Raw genomic sequence first — 19,335 nt, 5'->3', positions numbered from 1 at the left:
GCTGAGGCAGGAGGATTGCTGTGAGTTCGAGACCAGCCTGGGCTACATAGTAAGTTCCAGGTCAGTCTCAAATACATAGTGAGACCCTGTTTCAAAAAACCAAAAAAAAAAAGAAAAAAAGAGTGAGAGGAGAGGTAATCACTTCTATTGTCCATTTGTTCATTCTAAGTAGAAATTGTGCCTTTTACTGCTCTACTAAGACTGAGACCATTCTGGGGCAGGGATTTAGCTCAGAGGTTCTGTCGCCTGCCCCGCCTGCCTCGCAAGCCCAAGGACCAGAGTTCGATCCCTGGTACCAAAAAAAAAAAAAAAAAAAAAAAAAAACCATTCTGCTTTAACATTGTTTCTTTTTTCTAGGCTGATCAAAATGTCATCATTTAGGTAAATCAAAGGCACTTAAAATATTTGTTATATGGGTTTAGTTAAAAAACACATAGTCATATTTCTGAAACTTCCATGTCTGGTATTTCTAAAAGGTTCAACTTCCAAATGTTAAATTAACACTTGGGTATAACCAGTCCAGAATCTATATGCTTAGACCACACTTCGGTACTACATGCTAGGTCCACTCATCTGTCCATCCATTCAACAACTATTTAACGAGTACTTACTGTGAGCCTAATACAACACTAGCTGCTACTAACAAAGACTAAGATACTCAGAGTACCTTCCTCTTGTGGATGGCTAGCAAAGAAAAAGACAATGAACCAATAATTATACAATTAATTATAACTTTGACAACTGCTATGAAAAAGCATGGGGAGTTCTGAGAACTGATGTCAGGGATGTAATTTAATCTAGTTGAGAGGCTGGAGTTGTCAGGGAAGGTTTCCCTGAGACAATATTAAGAGTCAGGTCCTGAGGACTGAGCAGACTTAAGATGGGCAGAGGAGTTAGGTTTGAAGAAGAGAAGCCGACAGAGCCCGGAGAAGAGCAGAAACATTATAAACATCTTACTGACATGGAGGCCCAGAGTCCACAGGACCCAGTGAAAGACGCTTGGCGAGACTGCAGAGATCTGACAGGAGACAGGACAAATTGAGGCAGGATGGTAGACAGGGGCCAGATGTCTCTAGGGACCACTGTCTGGATGTCAGCTGCTGTGGCTCTTGTAGTCACTATAAACACTACTAAGTAAAATATGAGATTGTCTTAGTCCCTTCCTGAGTCATCTGTTCCTCCTGATTACCATTTAGTGAAAGGTAATAGCCAGCCAGCCTACACAAACACCTGCAAGTTACCTCATCCACAGACAGTCAACAAGTCCGGCAGATCCAATCATTCAGTATTTCCAGACTCTGTCCCCTCACCTCACATACAAAGCCTCTACCTGGATTACTACCAGAGTCTTCAACTGTCTCCCTGCTTTCATTCTTAACCACTCTAATATCCCTCCCACAAGGGCACCTATCACCATTTCATGGCTCCAAATTCCTTAGTATAGTATCTCTCCTGTGCATTCAGAATTAAGTTAAAATTCCTTAGCCTGGTAGAAAAAGTCCTTCAAGGTCTGGATTCCAACTTTGAAGGTAAATATAAATGTAAATAAATACAAATAATATATATATTATAAAAGAATCCAGAAAATAAAACATTAACAAAAGGTATCTGTCAGAGTGGTAGGATTTTGGATGATTTCTTAGGATACTCAAAGTTTTCTATACTATGCATATCCATTTTTATTTGCAACCAGAAAAAAAAAATGTATTATTGTTTGAGGCAGGAGGATCACTGTAAGTTCAAGGCCAGCCTGGGCTACATGATGAGTTCAAGGCCAGCCTGAACTACAAAGTGAGACCCTGCCTCAAAAATAAATACATAAATAAAAACTTTAAAATATATATATATTATTGTTTAAATGACAAGCAATATCTTTATCCCCCCGTCTTGTGTCAAATGCTTCACTTTGGCTATATGCTGTATAAGAGATTTTATAGTTATCTCAAGGAAATTTTGTATTAAAAAAAACAAAGTGGAAAACTGTATGCTTAAAGTGACAGGCAAATTTTATGTTGTATACATTTTAGCACAATTTAAAAAAATCAAAGTGGATTCTGAATAATTCATGACACAAAATGCCTGGCTATAATATTAAAATTAACAAATCCTAATAGCTCTACCATCTTTTGTACTTTATTAGCCCACTTTTTTGTTTTTGTTTTTTTAAGACAGGGTCTCACTATGTAGTTGAGACTGACCTGGAACTCACTATGTAGCCCACGCTGGTCTCGAACTCACAGTGATCCTCCTGCCTCAGCCTCCCAATGCTGGGATTCTAAGCATGCACCACCACGCCCGGCTATTCCTTTGGACTTTAAACCTGATCATTTATATAGACGCTGCCATTACAAAGTTTCCCTTTGCTTGGTTAGTACAGAGTGTGAACAGAATATGGTATGAAGACCACAGGCTGTGAAGTGAGAAGTTTCTAGCTCAGGTATTAACAGTGTGATTCTGGAGATGACATTTTATTCTGCTTGCTCTTAGAGGACAATACATCCTCCACATGGGATTGTTTTGAGAATCTACTAAGCTATTATTTAGAAGTGACTTAACCTAGAAGCTGAGATTTAGCTTCAAGTCAATAAATGGTAGCTATATTAATTTATATCTTTGGTTTCAATATCAAGTCATTAAACTGTTTTCTGGGTTCTGTAAGTTAAATGACACTAATATGAATCAGCTGAAAATACAAATTAAGCATATCAATTAAAATTTTACAGATCTATGGCATGTAAAGGTACAAGATCCCAGTAATGAATGTAACTGTACTGTCTACCTAGAATGTACCAATAAATTAAATTTTTAAAAAAATTTTACAGATCTAGTAATAGTATAGAACTACAACAAGAACAGCTTCCTAAGAATTTAGAAGATGGCGTTGGTCAATGAGAAATCTTGATAACGTAACGATATTGTCCTTTTTACCCAAACCCTGATTGTCCACCAGGATTATTGCTAGGCCTGTGAAGTTGTTGAAGTGTCTGGAACAGAGCAGAGAATTCTGCCATGCTGGCGGACCCAGCGCAATGCTTGTCAACATCCTGCACACCTGAACCAGCGATACTAAACCACTAGTGCCTCTTGCTGAATAGTGCACCCCAATGAAAACATGATGGCCCCTCACCTCACTGAAGCACATGACCTGAGATCCAGGATTTCTACAGAGCAGGATTTCCTGGAGATTTTTCTAAGATTGTTTTTTGGTCTGAAATTTTCTACTGATTTTCCCTGTCAGCAACATTGAGCATTTACCCTGTCAGGTAAAATAAGAGACAAAAATCTCTAACTTCAAAATGCAAAAGACAATACTACCTAGAAGAGCAATACTTTTCTAATTATTGAAATCATGTGAAGAGTAGGCAAGAGATTAATGAAAAGACATAATCTTTAAATCTTAATTAACATTTTCGTGGCCTCTTTCCTCAGTCAATGAACTAGAGCTAGATATCAAGTGCAACATTTGTTCCCACATTCTAAGTGTTCCTATCTGTTCTCTAGTGAAAACAAATATGCAAAAAACATGGACACACCATTCCCAGAATGTATAAGACTGGCTCCTAGAAAAGCTTGTGTCTAAGGTGCTTCTAATCAGAATTCCCTATAAACTACTCCAAACCATGCCATTAAGATGTTCTTGTTTTCCTAAACTCCTTCATGGAGGAAACAAACAACTAACACGTGTCTTCATGGCACACACAGTAAGTCTCTTCCCTCTGGTTCCACTATAAACAAAATAATAGCTACAATTGTCTTTATAAAAATAACTCTTCACAATCTTGAAAGTGTCATAGGGTGTAGTGGGGAGAACACATACATATAAAATGGTTAGTGGTGTGCTACAGCTTTTTCTGCAGATGAGTTACTGATATTCAAATAATGGCGGGTGAGCAGCAGTGGAGAAGGAAGGGAGGGCACAGAATCATGGAGAAATCTGTGGATTCAGCTTATATCTTTCTAGAGACAAGAGACAGCCACCACCTCTTCATGCTTTGTCAGCCCAGAAACACTTCTGGGGGTATCATAGCCTTTTAAAGCAATAAGCTGAGTACGACGGCAGGAGGACTGCTGAAATTGATCAGGTTGGATTCCATGAGCTCAACTGTTCAACTTTCAAAGAGTCTCTGAACACACTGGGTTTCATCATAATCGAAGGCTCCAACTTGAGCTTGGCTTTGGCCTCATTAATTTAGATGTGTAAGTGCTGAAGATGAAGCCCAGGCCCTCACGCATACTGAGCACATGCTCTACCTCTGAGCTACACCCCTAGCTCATTGGCTTACGCTTAAAAGCCAGAGATAAAACCCTAGTCTGGGCCTGCCATTAAAGACATGGTTCAGCCCATCTCTGCTTGCAACCTGTCTTATTTTCCACTGTACTCCCAATACCACACAGGACTTGCCCAAAGCCAACAAGCAATAAAAATGTATTCAATAGATGAAACATTGTAAGATGTAAAATGACCAAGTGATGAAAGTACGATAAAGAAAATAAGGTCAAGATATAGCAAAGAATGACCTGTGGTTTACATCTGCCAGATTCTAAGCCTCAGAGAATAACGATCATTCAGCAGCTGCCTGGCCAGCTGGCAAAGTGTTAGTAGAGGAGACTCTAGAAAGATAAGGCATGAACAGGGAATGCTGTGGGGGTGGTGAGAAAAGGGATGATGGCAGTGGGGCTACATATAAGAAATGAACCCTTAAACACACAGTGTCTGGTCTGCTAAGGTTGTCACAAGTAATTCATAAAAGACAAAAACTCACAAAAATATACAAACACCTCAGGATGTGAAGTACTAGAAAACCTACATGCTAATTGCCTGATTATTATAAGATCAATAGCAAAATGTAGTTACTAAACACAAAACATCAAAAAACCTTTAAAATGTCTTATTTTCACATTTTAAAAATTTACCCCCCCCATTCTACTAGATTTCAGGTTGAATGCTCTAATTTGAACAAATGAATATTCATATTTTACTTTCACCTGAGAGTTACAGAACCCTAAAACACACTCACCATGGCTCCTCTATAGTAAGCGGTTGTGATTGTTCGGAATCTTTCCTGACCTGCTGTGTCCCTAAAATTTGAAACAAAGGAGAGAATGGTTTGAAAAGTCATCATCAGCATCACTGAGCAGAGGTCCCAAGCTAGAGGTGATGGACTTTGAGTCTACTCACAGCACAGTGGTTGCAGGGGAGAAGGGAAAACAAAAATAAAGGGAGCCCATTGTGCATCTGTGAGCTGGAGGCGGCAGTGGCCACAGAAACCTGTCAGAGCTCACCGTGACTTGGATGAAAAATTTGGACCTTGATGATAAAAGTAGCAACAGGAAAATACACAGGTCCTGCTAGCAATTGGCAAGTCATATTAGTCAAACACATGTGGGAGGAAGAGAGAATAGTTCTAAGTTCTTAGATTCCCAGAGGTGGCAATAATCCTTTACTTAAATGCTTAATGATTAAGGCATTTTGCTTTCTTGACTGAATGTGTGATTTCTTCACAAAGCAAATAGCTGAACTGGATTTAGTACTGTGTACATTCTGCTCAGCAGATCAAAATACAATAGATCTCCTCCAGAACTTGTTCAGCAGTAGAGGCTATGATTACACAGAGGCCTGCAACTCAAGAGATCATTTTTGATGATGCTTCCAAAGACTTAAACATGAAGGAGCACTTTGAAATTATTTAAGCTTCCATATATTTCTGCTTTTTAGCTAAAAACATACTATTAAAATATATTCTGACATGGGGCCAGGGATTTAGCTCGGTGGTGCCTCTGCCTGCCTCACAAGCACAAGGGCCTGAGTTTGATCCCCAGTACAAAATGTGTGTGTGTGTGTGTGTGTGTGTGTGTGTGTGTATTCTGACATGCTGCAGGTGTAGCTCAGTAATACAGCAATTGCCTAGTAAGCACAAGGGCCCAGGGTTCAATCCCCAGCACTGCAAAAATAAACAAGTATATATGCATAAAACAAAGTTTCTAATTACACTCACAGCAGCAATCCTACCCAAAAAAAGTCACAATTCCTTGATATTTGGGGAAATCGATATTCTCAAATTTGCTACTTATGAGCCTGAACTAATTCACTCCTTACAATTTAATTGCAAGGGAGAAAGAGTCATCTGCAGACATATATTAGAAATTGTTTCAATTTTAGTACATGTGCTGCCGAAGAGAGCACTAGAAATCTAATACACACGAAATCCAAACCAGGGATTAAAAGTCCAAGGGAAACATAGTAAATTAAAAACAATAAATACTTTAGCATTTATGTTTACTTACAACATATTCTCACAATGTGCTCACACGATGCAATCCCACCCAGCGTGTGTGTGTGTGTGTGTGTGTGTGTGTGTTTGTGTGTCTGATTACTGTTATCCTCATTCTGCAAAAGAGGAAACAAGCTCCCACCTCTGCCACTAAATAGCTCAGACCCTTGAGTGAGACTCAAGCATCCCAGAGCTCAGCTATTTAGCCAAAGGCCATGTCTAGCCTTAGTTCCCTACTCTCTCACCGATCAGGATCAAATAAATGTTTGGGGCCCTTGCTTTATGCATGGCAACTAATCATGGGGAAAACAGAAGCCAAGCACCTTTGAGCATGGCAATGATACTTTCCTGACTGATTTAGGATCAGCTTTGTGGTGAGGATAAAGAAGAAACTGTACCACACTAAATGTGGGCTGTGAGGACAGAGACGGCCGTGACGTTCTGGCTACTGGATTTACACATTTTGTGTTACCACAGGGAAATATCCAAGGCATGTCACTTTATCTAAAAAAAGGGTTCATTTAGCTCAGTTGACAGTAGTAGGAACATGAATGGAAGAAAGGGCCCATCTCGGACAGGAAGCCAGAGGGAGCAACTCAGGTTCATGCTTTTGTAACAAATGGCTCTCATGAGGACTCACTTCTGAAAGACCAGTATTTCCTTCAGAGGGTGGCACCCTCAATGACCTAAGGTCCTTCCATTCAGATGCACCTCTTACAGATTCCACACCATCTCCCACTGCCTCACAGAGGACCAAGCTTCCAACACGTGGGCCCTTGGGGAACAAACCACACCCCAACCACTGCAACTATGCTGGACAAAGTTCTAATCAGCTGACCACCCACAGGCTCCTAGAAACATTCTTTATTGCTATGATCAGGACTATATAGCACAGAATCAGAAATTCTCCTGGCTTCCCTCCTTATAAAAATTGTTTTATATTTTTAAAACATTAGGCTTCACACTATGACAAGAAGAAAAGGGTAGCCTGTGTGAAGCTTCCAATGAAGTACACTGGGAACCACTAAGTCAGGCTAATATATGGTACTGACACTATGTCCCAGGAGATTGGAGTGACTGCCCCAGCACTACCACTAACCCAGACATCTGTCTTCTGATGAACAGAACTACTCTTTGTCTCCTCTCAATAAAAGAAAGGTGGAGAACTTTAATATAACACTCTTTCCCAGTTTTGAGATTCAAAGAAAAAGAACCTACAGAAAAAGCTGATAAATATATAGGTTGAAGATCAGAAATCTGAAATGCTCCAAAATCTTGGTACTTTTTGTGTACCAACACGATCCCACAAGTGGAAAATTCCATACCATAATGTTTGGTTTTATATTTGAAATACTGTATGAAATTACCTCTCAGTGAAGGTGTATGAAATAAATTAATTTTGTGTTTAGACATGGGTTCCACTCCCAAGATATTTCATTGTATATATGCAAACATTCCAAAATCTGAGCTCCAAAAGACTTCTGATCCCAAGCATTTTGGGTGAGGGATAGTCAACCTGTACTTCACTCTGCAGCCCTGCCCCCTTGTTAGTTTGTGGCACTCTGAATTTGTAAGTTTTGTTTACTGCTGTCATTACATATTAGATCAGCAAACATCATCAAAAACCTTCCTCAAGGCTCCAGCTCTCTATGGCTCCACACTAGGCATCACACTGAAAGAAATTAAACTTATTTCTAGGAGGTTAAAAAAAAACTAAAAGGAGCTTCTGGGTTCGAGTAAAAGATACTCAACGTGTCAGTGTGAAAGTATCACATTTATTCATTGTAGTTTAACAAATTCTTTAGCTATTTGCCGCCCAGAGTTGTATAAGGAAATTGTTGCCTTGCACATTCCAACATGAGAGATGGGAGATATGCCATAGATCTAATATTTATGTTCCTCTAAAATCCGTACCTAGAAGCCTAATCCTCAATGGGATGGTATTTGAACGGGGGGCCTTTGGTCAGAGTTTCAGGAAAGTGGAGCCCTCATGAACTGAACTGGTGTTCTTTTTTTTTTTTCAGTACCGGAAAGTGAACTCTGGACTTTGCACTTACAAGGCAGGCACTGGAACCACTGAGCTAAATCCCCTGCCCTGAACTGGTATTCTTAAGAGCAGAGATATCAGAGAGATGATATCTATCTGAGCCATATGACGAATCATCTTCAAGCCTGGAAGTAGACCATCTCTGTTAAGACTCTGGATCAGCTGCCACCTTGATCTTGGATCTCACACACTCTAAAATGTGAGAAATATGAAATGTGATCAAAATATATAATGTTTAATTTTTAAAAATGTATTACAGTAAATGATACACTGCCATTAACTTCCTCAAAGTACTTCCCTTGCTTCAAACACAATTTTCCCATCGTTCCTGCCACTCTCTGAAGAAGTTTGGAAGTCTTCTCTTGTGAGTGTTTTTAGTTGTGCTGTCCTAGCTGGCATGTCCTGAAATGATTCAAAATGTTTGCCTCGCACAGTCGCGCTGATTGGGAGAAGATGCACAATGCCAGATCTTTTGAATGAGGCAGATGAGGACATACGATAATGTTTTTGACATAAATTGCCATAAATGTTTTGAATCAATTCAAGATGTCACAGCAGCCAAGAAAAGACACTCATGAAAGAGGACTTTCAGAACTGCTTTAGATAGTGTCAAAAATAATGGGATGAATATGCCTGAAATATGGGGGAATACTTTGAGGGGGATGGATGGCAATGTTTCTTTTAATTTAAACATTAACTATATTTTTAATTATAATCAATTATTTAAGACACCCAATCTATGGCACTTTTGTTACAGGACCTGTGAGAGTGTGATACAAGAAGAAATATGAATTTGGTCTCTGACACAACTAGCTTCCTGGCACACAGCTCCTAAAACTGCTGGGCTCTCAGAAGCAATGTGTCTTTTTGCATGCTAATGAGATGGCTAGTGCTAGGGCTCCTGGCTGGCCTCAGGATGGGGGCTCTTTGTCAAGAGCATAATCCTGAGATTAGAGTGCCAGAATCTTTTAAAAAAGAGTTGAGCTGACTACCAATGGCCAGTGATGTAGTTAACTGTGCCTATGTAGTGAAGTCTCCACAAAAACCCAGAGAACAGAATTCAGGGAATTTCTAGACATCAGATCAGTGGAGGTGCTAGGAAGGCTGCATGCCCAGACAGGGCACGGAAGCTCTAAAACCCCTCCTACAGAGCTTGCCTTGCACATCTCTTCCATCTGGCTGTTCCCCCAGCCTATAAAAATGGGTAAATGTGTTTCTCTAGGTTCTGTGATCATAATCCAGGAGAGGGTTGTGGGACAGTAACTACTTACTACTTGCAACTGGCATCAGTAGTGGGGGGGGGGGGCTGAGGGACTAAGTGCTTACTTAACCTGTGAGACCTAAGCTATTTCTAGGAAGGAAGTACAGAGGGGGGGGGCAGTGACTAAGTGCTTACTTAACCTGTGAGACCTAAGCTATTTCTAGGAAGGAAGTACAGAACACCCATTTGGATAACTGCTTGGTATGTGAAGAAAAAAACCCCATATGTCTGGTATCAGAAGTGTTGTGTTGTATATAAGAGAGAACATTTATGTTATTTTATTTTATTTATTTAGTTTGGTACCAGGGATTGATTGATTGATTGACTGTTTTGGTACCAGGGATCAAACTTGGGTCCTTGTGCTCGCGAGGCAGGTGCTGGAACCACTGAGCTAAATTCCCGGCCTTTTGTTTTATTTTTTGAGACAGGATCTCACTATATATCCCAATCTGGCCCCAAATCCAACTTCTCAGCTTCCTGAGTACTAGGATTGGAGATATACACCATGGGGTCTGGCTTCTTTTTTAATACAGAGTAGCTTAAATTAATGCCTTATTTTATCCTTAAGTATTTTTCTATTTAATGAGAGAAACATGCAAATAAATTATAAAATATCAGAGTTAGAGAAGAACTCCAGTGCCACCAGTCCAACCAATTTACAAGTGAGGAAAGCAGATCCTGAGAAGGTGCTATGGTTTGGATACATGCTCTTGAAGGCGCCATATGTGAAAAGCTTGGTCCCTAGGGTAGCAATATTGGGAGGTGATGAAACCTTTGTGGGCAGGGCTAGTGGGAGGTCCTTATAACACCTGGATCAAGCCCTTCAAGAGGACTGTGGGACACCAGCCCCTTCCTATCTCTCTCTTGCTCTTGAGTTCACTAGGTGAGGCATCTGCTCTATGTGCACCCAACCATTGTTTTCTTTTTGGCACCCATCAGAGGCCCAAACCAATGGGTCCACCAGAGCCTGAACTGGAACCTCCTGAACTATGAGCCAAATTAAGCCTTTTCTCTTTATAAGTTACTTATCTGAGGTCTTTGATTACAGAGACAAAAAGCTAACTAATATAGAAGAGAAACTATTGGCCCGAAGTCCTCAATTTAGAGCACTGCAGCTATAACCCAGATCTACACTTTCTGCTTGGTGTTCATACCACTTGATCATTTTTGTCTTATCTGATTTTACAGCTACAAAAACTGCAATAAAAAAGTAATTTACACATTTCAAAATTTAGTTTCCTACTGGGCCGGAGATTTAGATCAGCGGCACCACGCCTGCCTTGTGGTCCTGAGTTCAATCCCCAGTACTGGAAAAAAAAAAATTCGTTTCTCTCTGTATAAAATTAGAGCTTGGGAAGAACAAGTTCCCATAACTCTTCTGGCTCCAAGAGTCAGTGGTACCATTTCACCTCACCAGTCTTTCTGGAGATACCTTTGAAGGAAGCTTAGTACTTACCCATTTCCCCTTGGTTCTGAAAAAGAAAAGATGTTTTAGCCTCTGACTTATCATAATTTACATTTTAACTCCCACTTTCAATTCCTGATTAAAGTAGAAATGGTGCTGTTGTTTTTTTTTTACTTACCATATCTGAAGCTTAATTTTCTTTCCATCGAGTTCTATCGTTCTGATTTTAAAATCAATTCCTGCAAGAAAAACAAAGAAAGATACGCTGTTTCTTCAGATCTAATCCAAGTCTTATTAGAAAGAGGACAAAGATTTCTATTGAAAAAAAAGCTCTCCAACGCACTGGAAAATGTGAACAGAAAGAGGGTGTGAATGGTATGTTTCCTCTGAATACAGGCTAGAGAAAGGAATGCTAATTGCTCTGCAAAGAATTCCCACACATGTTAAATGCTACGTATTCTTTGCCTCATTATTTTGACACAAATGGACCACATCCTGCAAAGTTACATAATTTAGATAGATTGAGAACATGCCATATTTTCTACTTCCTGAAATACATATAAACAATGCTTCCACCCTCTCTCTCCATCCTTCTCTAAAGAAAGCTATGGGACTGATTCCAAATGTCTTTCTCCATATTTGTTCATTTGTTTCTTTGGAACCTGCAACTAAGAGGAAGGCTACTTATTTGAAGGCTAGGGAGGGAAAACCTGCATTTTATTTTATACACACTTAGGGAGTGTTTTATGTACATTTAAATAAATGTTTCCACAGATGACTACCTAGAATTGAAATAGCTGCAATGGTTTTTAGTTCTGGCTGCACTTCAGAATTACTTGGAGAGTTTAACAAATAAAGCAAAGCAAAACAAAACACTTCATGACTAGAACTGCTTCCTTCCCCAAATTCTGAGGTGCTGACTTAACTGGTCAAGGGTTAAAAGCTCCCCAAAGTTAAGAAACGCTCACCACGGTGTGCCAGGTGGCATGTGAAAGTTATCTGAGGCGCTGATGCTTCAAAATTTCAACCATCATCTTCACCTATTTCCCTTCTCTGAGGCAACTTAAAACCAAATTAGAGATTTCTACATACAGTGGATCCTTAACGCGAACTCAACTGGTTCCTGAGGGCTGGTTATAACTTAAGTTGGTTAAGTTAATATAGCTGAAATCTGGATGTTTACCTGAGTACATGCTACAGATAACAAGAGGCAGATGAATCGTCAATTAACCTAATTAACCCAAGTAATTCGTATGTCAGGCCAGTTGTAACTTGAGGGTCCACTACTACAAAGAACCACAAAGCCCTCGACAACTATCAGCACATTCTATATACACTGGGAAGAAGCTTTCTGGGAGATGAGCTGGTAAATGCAACTGGGATGCAGTTTGCTAAGTCTTCATCATCTGGCTACACAGCTTTTAGCTTTGTCTCTTCTTTTGCTTCTATACAGAACTCCTTAAAGTGGTCTCCAAGATATCTTGAGAAAGCAAGTGAATTATGCATTCTCTAGATTGTCATTAACTGCGGTTATTTGGGGTGAAAGGGCCTTCAACAGCTCTGTTTCTTCAGCTAGAGACTGAAAGCACCCAAAAAAAGGCCACTTTCCAGCTCCAGCTTTATTGAATAATGCATAGGATTAAACCAATTGCATTTTCCTCTTCTTCTCTGGTTCTTTGCCCTAAGGAAGCCTTTTTAGGTAACTCTTGTGAATCTCAAAACAGACAAAAATCACACCCAAGCTAATCTAGCAAAACAGCCTCTTAATCATTCTTTCCTCCCAGTAATCATCATAAGTTGTTAACAAATACAATCTGGTGCCCGATATTCCCAGGACATACGGCTCCTGCATCTCTCTAAAGCACCATTCTCAGTATGGCAGGGCCTGAGTGGTGGAAGCAAAACTTAGCGCCACAGCAAGAATATTACTGCTACCATCCCACAGAATTTATCATTGCCATTGCTCACTTAAGACTTAACAGATGTTGGTTTTTATTGTGATTTATCTTTTTATATACCTACAAATTCAATGGAATAAAGACCTCTAGAGACTCTGCTCAAGGCTTTCTCTCCTTCTAGTCCAGGTCCAGCATCACACAATGCTTCATATCTGGTAGGCACTCGTGTTTCTCAAGATTAACTAAAAAAATTCATGACTTTCCAAATCCACAGAAATAGAAAGGAGAATGGTAGTAACCAGGGGATGGAAGGAGGGGAAAAGAAGTTGTTTAATTTCCGATTTGCAAGTTTTGGAGATCAGCTGTACAATGTAAATGTACTTACCACTCAAGGGTACCCTTAAAAATGGTAAAGATGGCAAAATTTATGATTTTTTTTTACCATGTTAAAGCAAATAAAATTTGATCCAAGAAAGCCTTCTTACTCATGCACCCCATTTCTGGCAGAAGGAACTGCAACTTAACTTAGTACTAAACAGAGAACTGAACTTAGGAATTCGCCTTTACAAAAATGACTGGGTCTCAAGCACAGCAGCCGACCTTTAGTCAAACCAGGTTCAAATAAGGTAAATGCCAAGTTTTAACCAATTGCACTGCCTCTGTACTTCATTTCATTTTTTGTACATAACTTCCTTTTTTCTGTCAGTCACTTCCCCCTTTCTTTTAAATGTTACTCAGCTATGTGCAGTCTCAGTCTCACTGAACCTATCCTCATTTTAGGGGCTGCCCAACTCATGAATTCTCTTTTGTTCAATTAAACTTCATTAAATTTGTCTAAAATATTTCTTTTTAATAAAACCAAAATAAAAGAAAAAAATGCCTAACTTCTAGAATGTCTACTGGAAATATAGCTAATTTGGAGGACAAATGTCCAGCATTTCATCATTAAAAATTATTCACATTTTAAGGCCAGGGATTTAGCTCAGTGGTTCTGCTGCCTGCCTTGCAAGCACAAGGGTCCCAGTTCAATTCCCAGCACTAAATAAATAAATAAATAAATAAATATAAATACACACACACGCGCGCGCACACACACACACACACACACACACACACACACACACATTGGAAAGCATTGAATTGGGAAGTCAAAAGATGTAGACTGCAGGTTTATCAACTTTTGGGCTGATCTCATAACTGCTCTATCCCTCTCTAACTTCAACCCTAATAAAGGTTGGGAGGATCTAATTAGTTAGAATATGAGTGCAAGCAGCTTTGGGAATTCTGAAATTCCATATAAAGCTAAGGTCCTGTTATGCAACAGCTCTTGTCATTTCATGCGTGATTACTGGGAACAGTTTCCCAGAAAGTTGCGCCAACCTCTCTCCTCATCTAACTCCCCATGTGCCTCTGCCAGAGTAACTTCCAACAATCCCTGTGGACAGGACAGTGACAAAGGCCTCCAGCAGCCTGGCAGCCCTTTCCTCTGATGTGCTGTTCAGACACTGCCCCCTCAGAGTTCCTTCAGCACAGGCCTTCTTCCACACCTTCTTTCCCCTGCTCCCTAGTCACTCTGCAGACTTCTTAAAGAATGCCATGCCACCGTGCCTTCTCTCCTCAGCTTTCCACTCTACCATGTCTATACCTGCCTAAAGGCTCAGCGTTTTTTTTGTTTTGTTTTGTTTTGGTACTGGGGGTCAAACTTGGGACTGTGCACTTTCGAGGCAGGCAGCGGAACCACTGAGCTAAATCCCTGGCCCAAGACCCAGCTTTTGCAGTGACATGATCCTGTGTCACGGAGTTTTGCTCACATACTACTCTGTAACTGCTTTCAAATCAGGCGAAGCCCCATCCTCTCTGCCAGTTAAGTATAGAAACAGAAACACATATACAGTAGACATGAAATTAAAAGTTATGTACTGTCACACATTTAAGTAAAAGTTAAATACCACTAAGCATGAGGATGTTAAAACAACCTTATAAGTTCAGTTTTAAAACAATAAATAGTTAAGATGTGCAGAAATCTTTTTCCAATGAGAAAATGAAGATGTTTACACTATAATCAGTTCAATGATGCTATCAGTAAAACTATGGAGTAGATTAACATTCACTGCAAAATTCAAAGAAAAGGTAATGTTTGGAGGCTACTCGAGGGTTAAAAGAATAATAAACCATAAAATTACATCAACTAGGATGCTTTCAGCCACAAAGAACAGAAACCCCAAATCAAACTAGCTTAAGGTAATTTGTTGACTCATGTAACACGCCCAGTCGATGAGCTGGGGGTTAGGGCTCATTTCTCTGTGCCTCCTTGGCTCTGCCTCCTGGGAGTATCAATGTTAGCTCCTGACAGGCAGCAGTTCCTGACCACAACAGCAATACCAAGAAAAGGGGTCATCTTCCTGTGCCTCGCTCTTAAAAGTGAGAGTGTGTTTCCCATATGCCTCCAAGGACTTTTCCTTTGTGTCGTATTTGCAGATTATAAGCACGGTAATGTGTTGGTAATGTGTTGTAAGACCAAATCCCCAAACCAATCACTGTCACAAGGAGTTATCACTTCTAAATTCAGGTTAATAAAGGCCTATCCTTGGAGCTGGGTTCCCCCAGTCCATAAGGCAGCTAAAAAAAAGAGCATTGAGAATGGAAAAGCTGCTGGCACCAAGCATAATATCCTTTACAATGGTACTCAAATCTATTGGCAAATTTTTACATCCACAGCTATACGAAGTGAACAAATCCTAACACAGCTCTTACTTCTACTCTGTCATGAATATTACACTCACTGATAAACTGTAGTCCTTCTCCAGAGGTAACTGCATCTATTGTTCAAACAAGAACCAGAAAATAAGAAAGAAAGGAAAAAAAAATGATGAGCAACCCAAGGAGCTTCCATGACATCTGTAGGCTGCTGCAGGCCCACCTGGCTCATCTCTCAGCCTCCAGTGAGCCGAGGCTGAAAAGGAGACTGTCAGGCTGACAGATCAAGAGCCACAATTTGTCCAGGCAGGGCAGGAGTGACTTTTTTTTTTTTTTTTTTTAAGTACTACAGAATTTCAAAAACATAGCTCCGCAGACACATTACATTTAGGGTCAAAAAGTCCTTCATATTTCACGCACCTTTTAAAGAGCATCATTTTCTGGCAGCACACAGCACAGTAATTCATGTTCAGAATGGCAGCCTTGAGTCATCCTGACTCATGAGCAATCCATGACCCAGCCAGCTGTGTGAAGCTGACCCACCAGGCCACACAACCCAACATCTCAGTCAGAAGACAGCACTCCAAAGCTGCTTCCACGCTGATCAACATTATCTTTTTTCTGATGGCTTTAAAGCAGTCCCAGTTCCCTCATTAATATTTATCTATTCAATGAAAAAAAAAATCTAAATTGTAAGAAAACATTCCCAAAGGACTCAAAGCCATTTTCATTTGGATTTAAATACACAAACACAGTCATTCTCATACATTTGTATTTTTTCTGAATTGATTCTTATGCTAAATGGTTGCTCACAACTGATACATATTATTAATTATAAAGAAGCAGGAAAGCAACTATAAAAGAGAATTATAGACCTGGAAAGTTCCTTAGAGATGATTTAGCACAGTCTTGCCTTTGTAGCGAAAAAATCTGAGACCTAGAGAGATGCACCAGTTTACCCATGTTCACAAAGACCAATACAAAAATGGGTTATGATCAAGTCTTGGCACTTAAAAGATCACACCTTTCCAATGAGACACGAACAAGGATATGTCCCCATCTCGCTGGGGAAGCCTGCTCTTTAAAGGTAATGGGAAAACACAGACAACAAGTGAAATGCCCACCAGTAGGACAGTTCCTTGGTATACAAGGAAATGAATAATCACAGACAGTGAATAAGAGCCACATGAACATGGCAGAATCTAAAATAAACATAATGTTAAATGAAAGGAACAAGCTGCAGAAATACACAGACTCAAACTTCTGAAAACTGTAAAAAATGTCAAAGCCAAAGCCTGTATCATTCGTATACAAGTCTATGTGTAACTAAAACATAATACATGCATGAGAATGACTACCAGAAATTAAAGGCAACTATTACCTCTGAAGAGAAACAGAAAAAGAGGGATACACAGGAGACTTTGATTCTGTCTGTAATTTACTGTTTTTACAACCCAGTGGTGGGTACTTGGAAGTGGGAGTATTTTATATGAGTTATACTTCAAAGTTTTTTTTTTTAAGTAAGTAATAGTTATCGAGAAAACTGGCATACATAGGGAGGCACATGTTCATTAATGGCAGTAGAAAAATCAAACCAAATTTTAGGAATAGAAGACACTTTAGAAGATTTAGTCAGGGAAAAGCAGGTACTACCAATCTTGTTCAGTATAAAAGGGGCCTGTGAGGTGGACTGAGTCAACCAGTGGATCGCTGTGTTCGGAGTAGTACACATAGGGGTTGGTGAACAAAGGAGTACTGATTTTCCATTCAAAGGGAAAAGGAAGAAGATGGTACCACTTGCCCTTGGGAGCCTAGGAAGGGGATTCTGCCCTGCACCTCTGAAGGCAAAGTCGCCCTTGAGGTCTCTGTGCTGTCAAGGGGATCAAAGAGGCACAAGAGCTGACAGATGCCGGGAGGCACTAGTGATGTATATAGAGTGAGCACTTCCCCAAGAGCACTTCCTTGAGGAAATTCTCAGAAACCAGAGGCACCTCTGGAGGCAGCTAGAAGGAAGGGCTGGGCCAGCAGAACAGAGAAAGGAAGTCTCAACCTGACTCAGGCAACAGTTAACAGACCACACAGGGAAAAGCTTGAAGAGCATTACTGGGCCACCTTCCAATCCACAAATTGGATATAGATGATCACAGAGAAGGACCATATTGATGAAACTCTTACACTAACGTCAAACATGTGAATAATATAACCTTTCTTCCCACTAAGAGAATGGGGAGGTTGATCCCAGGTTTGTGAGAGGGTGAAAGGATACCACTACCAGACTGTGGGAAAGGGTACTTTTGCCGGCCTTGGGAACTTCCTCTCAGCCAGCTCTCCTGACCTTCTGCCTGAGCTGTGACTTGTCACATTTTGCCTTGGGTGCTGCAGCTCAGGACAGCACAGAGCTCTCTCTTCTATCTTGAGGACTCGCTTGGGTCACCGAGGGAAGTCTACTGCCTGGCCCAGGAAATCAGGCCACCTTCAAATGAAGTTTCCTTTACCTGGTTCCCAGTGAAGTTCTTTTAAAAATCCAATTTGGCTCCAGTTGTGAGAACCATGAAAAAAATCCAGATTTCCGGGTTATTTAGCCTTCCAGTGAAGGATAGCAATGTAAGATTTCAAGGCTAAGTTTACTCACAATGGTGCACATTTTGTACATTTTTTATTTGGTTTACTTATCCTCTTTGACCCACTTTAAGAATAAATTTAACACTGTGCTTTTACAATTCAAAGGGGAAAAAAGTACTTTGCCTCAAAAGTCTATTTGCAAACATCTGTGATCCCAAGCTATCTGAATATGAGTTATGTGGTTTGTCTATTTACATTTCAGAGATATTCCAGAAATAGAAAAAAAACAACTTTCCCAAATATTGAAGTCTACTTTAAAGAAATATTTCATTCACTTCCCCACTGAAGAATTTTATTACTAACAAAAGACAGCACAGACAGGTCTCACCAGTTCTGAAACTTTGACAATATTCTGCTTCTGCTTTTGTGTGTGTACTTCTGAACATGGAGAATAATGAAATTTTAAAGTGGCTGACTTTAGGATAATTAGTTGAAATCTCTAACTAGAAGAAAACTGGATTATCAAAATCGGAATAAGTCAATCAGAGACTAAAGCTTTAAAAATTGCTTTCTCAAAAAAAAAAAAAAAAAAAAAAAAAAAAAAAAAAAGAAAAAAAGGAAAAAAAAAAAAAAAAATTAAAAAAAAAAAAAAAAAAAGGAATGGAAGCTCAGTAAGACACACAGTGGAAAGCCTAATAGGCTGGATCAAGTAAAAGACAAAGTTCAGCCAATAAGAAAGAAAAAAAAATGAACAGACTATTCACTCTCTGTAGGACATGTCTTGGTCATTTTTCTGATGGCTGAGAAAAAGTGTTATGTGGGCTAAGGAAGGAGGATCACAAGTTCAAGTACAACCAGGGCAATTGAGTAACTTAATGAGACTTTGTTTCAAAATGTAAATTTTAAAAAGGGCTGGTGATGTGGCTCAGTTGAAAGGCCCTAGGTTTAATCCCTAGTACCTCTCAAAAAAAAGTTACATATACTGAAAGGAGTGTTTAAAGGCATTCTTCTTTTGTAAATACACATTCAATGAGTTTTAAAAGTTATTTCACCAAAGCCGGGCATGGTGGCCCACGCCTGTAATCCCAGCACTCAGAAGGCTGAGGCAGGAGGATCACTGTGAGTTCGAGACCAGTCTGGGCTACATGGTGAGTTCCAGGTCAGTTTCAACTACATACAGAGACCCTGTCTCA

General features: G+C 39.9%; 1 protein-coding gene across 1 annotated transcript in view; it reads right to left on the bottom strand.

Moving 5' to 3' along the window:
* The window catches only part of Rab8b (RAB8B, member RAS oncogene family), a 74,257-nt gene that overhangs the window by 11,147 nt on the left and 43,775 nt on the right, over window positions 1–19,335 (bottom strand). Inside the window, exons 2-3 of the mRNA XM_010641210.3 lie at window positions 11,164–11,224; window positions 5,019–5,079 (exon numbers count right to left, since the gene is read on the bottom strand). Coding sequence (XP_010639512.1) covers window positions 5,019–5,079; window positions 11,164–11,224 — 122 coding nt within the window. The remainder of the gene's footprint in view (window positions 1–5,018; window positions 5,080–11,163; window positions 11,225–19,335) is intronic.

This window comes from Fukomys damarensis, unplaced genomic scaffold (assembly GCF_012274545.1).
Source record: "Fukomys damarensis isolate Sample0158 unplaced genomic scaffold, DMR_v1.0_HiC HiC_scaffold_25, whole genome shotgun sequence".
Lineage (NCBI taxonomy): Eukaryota > Metazoa > Chordata > Mammalia > Rodentia > Bathyergidae > Fukomys > Fukomys damarensis.
This window is presented reverse-complemented; position numbering and strand designations above follow the sequence as displayed.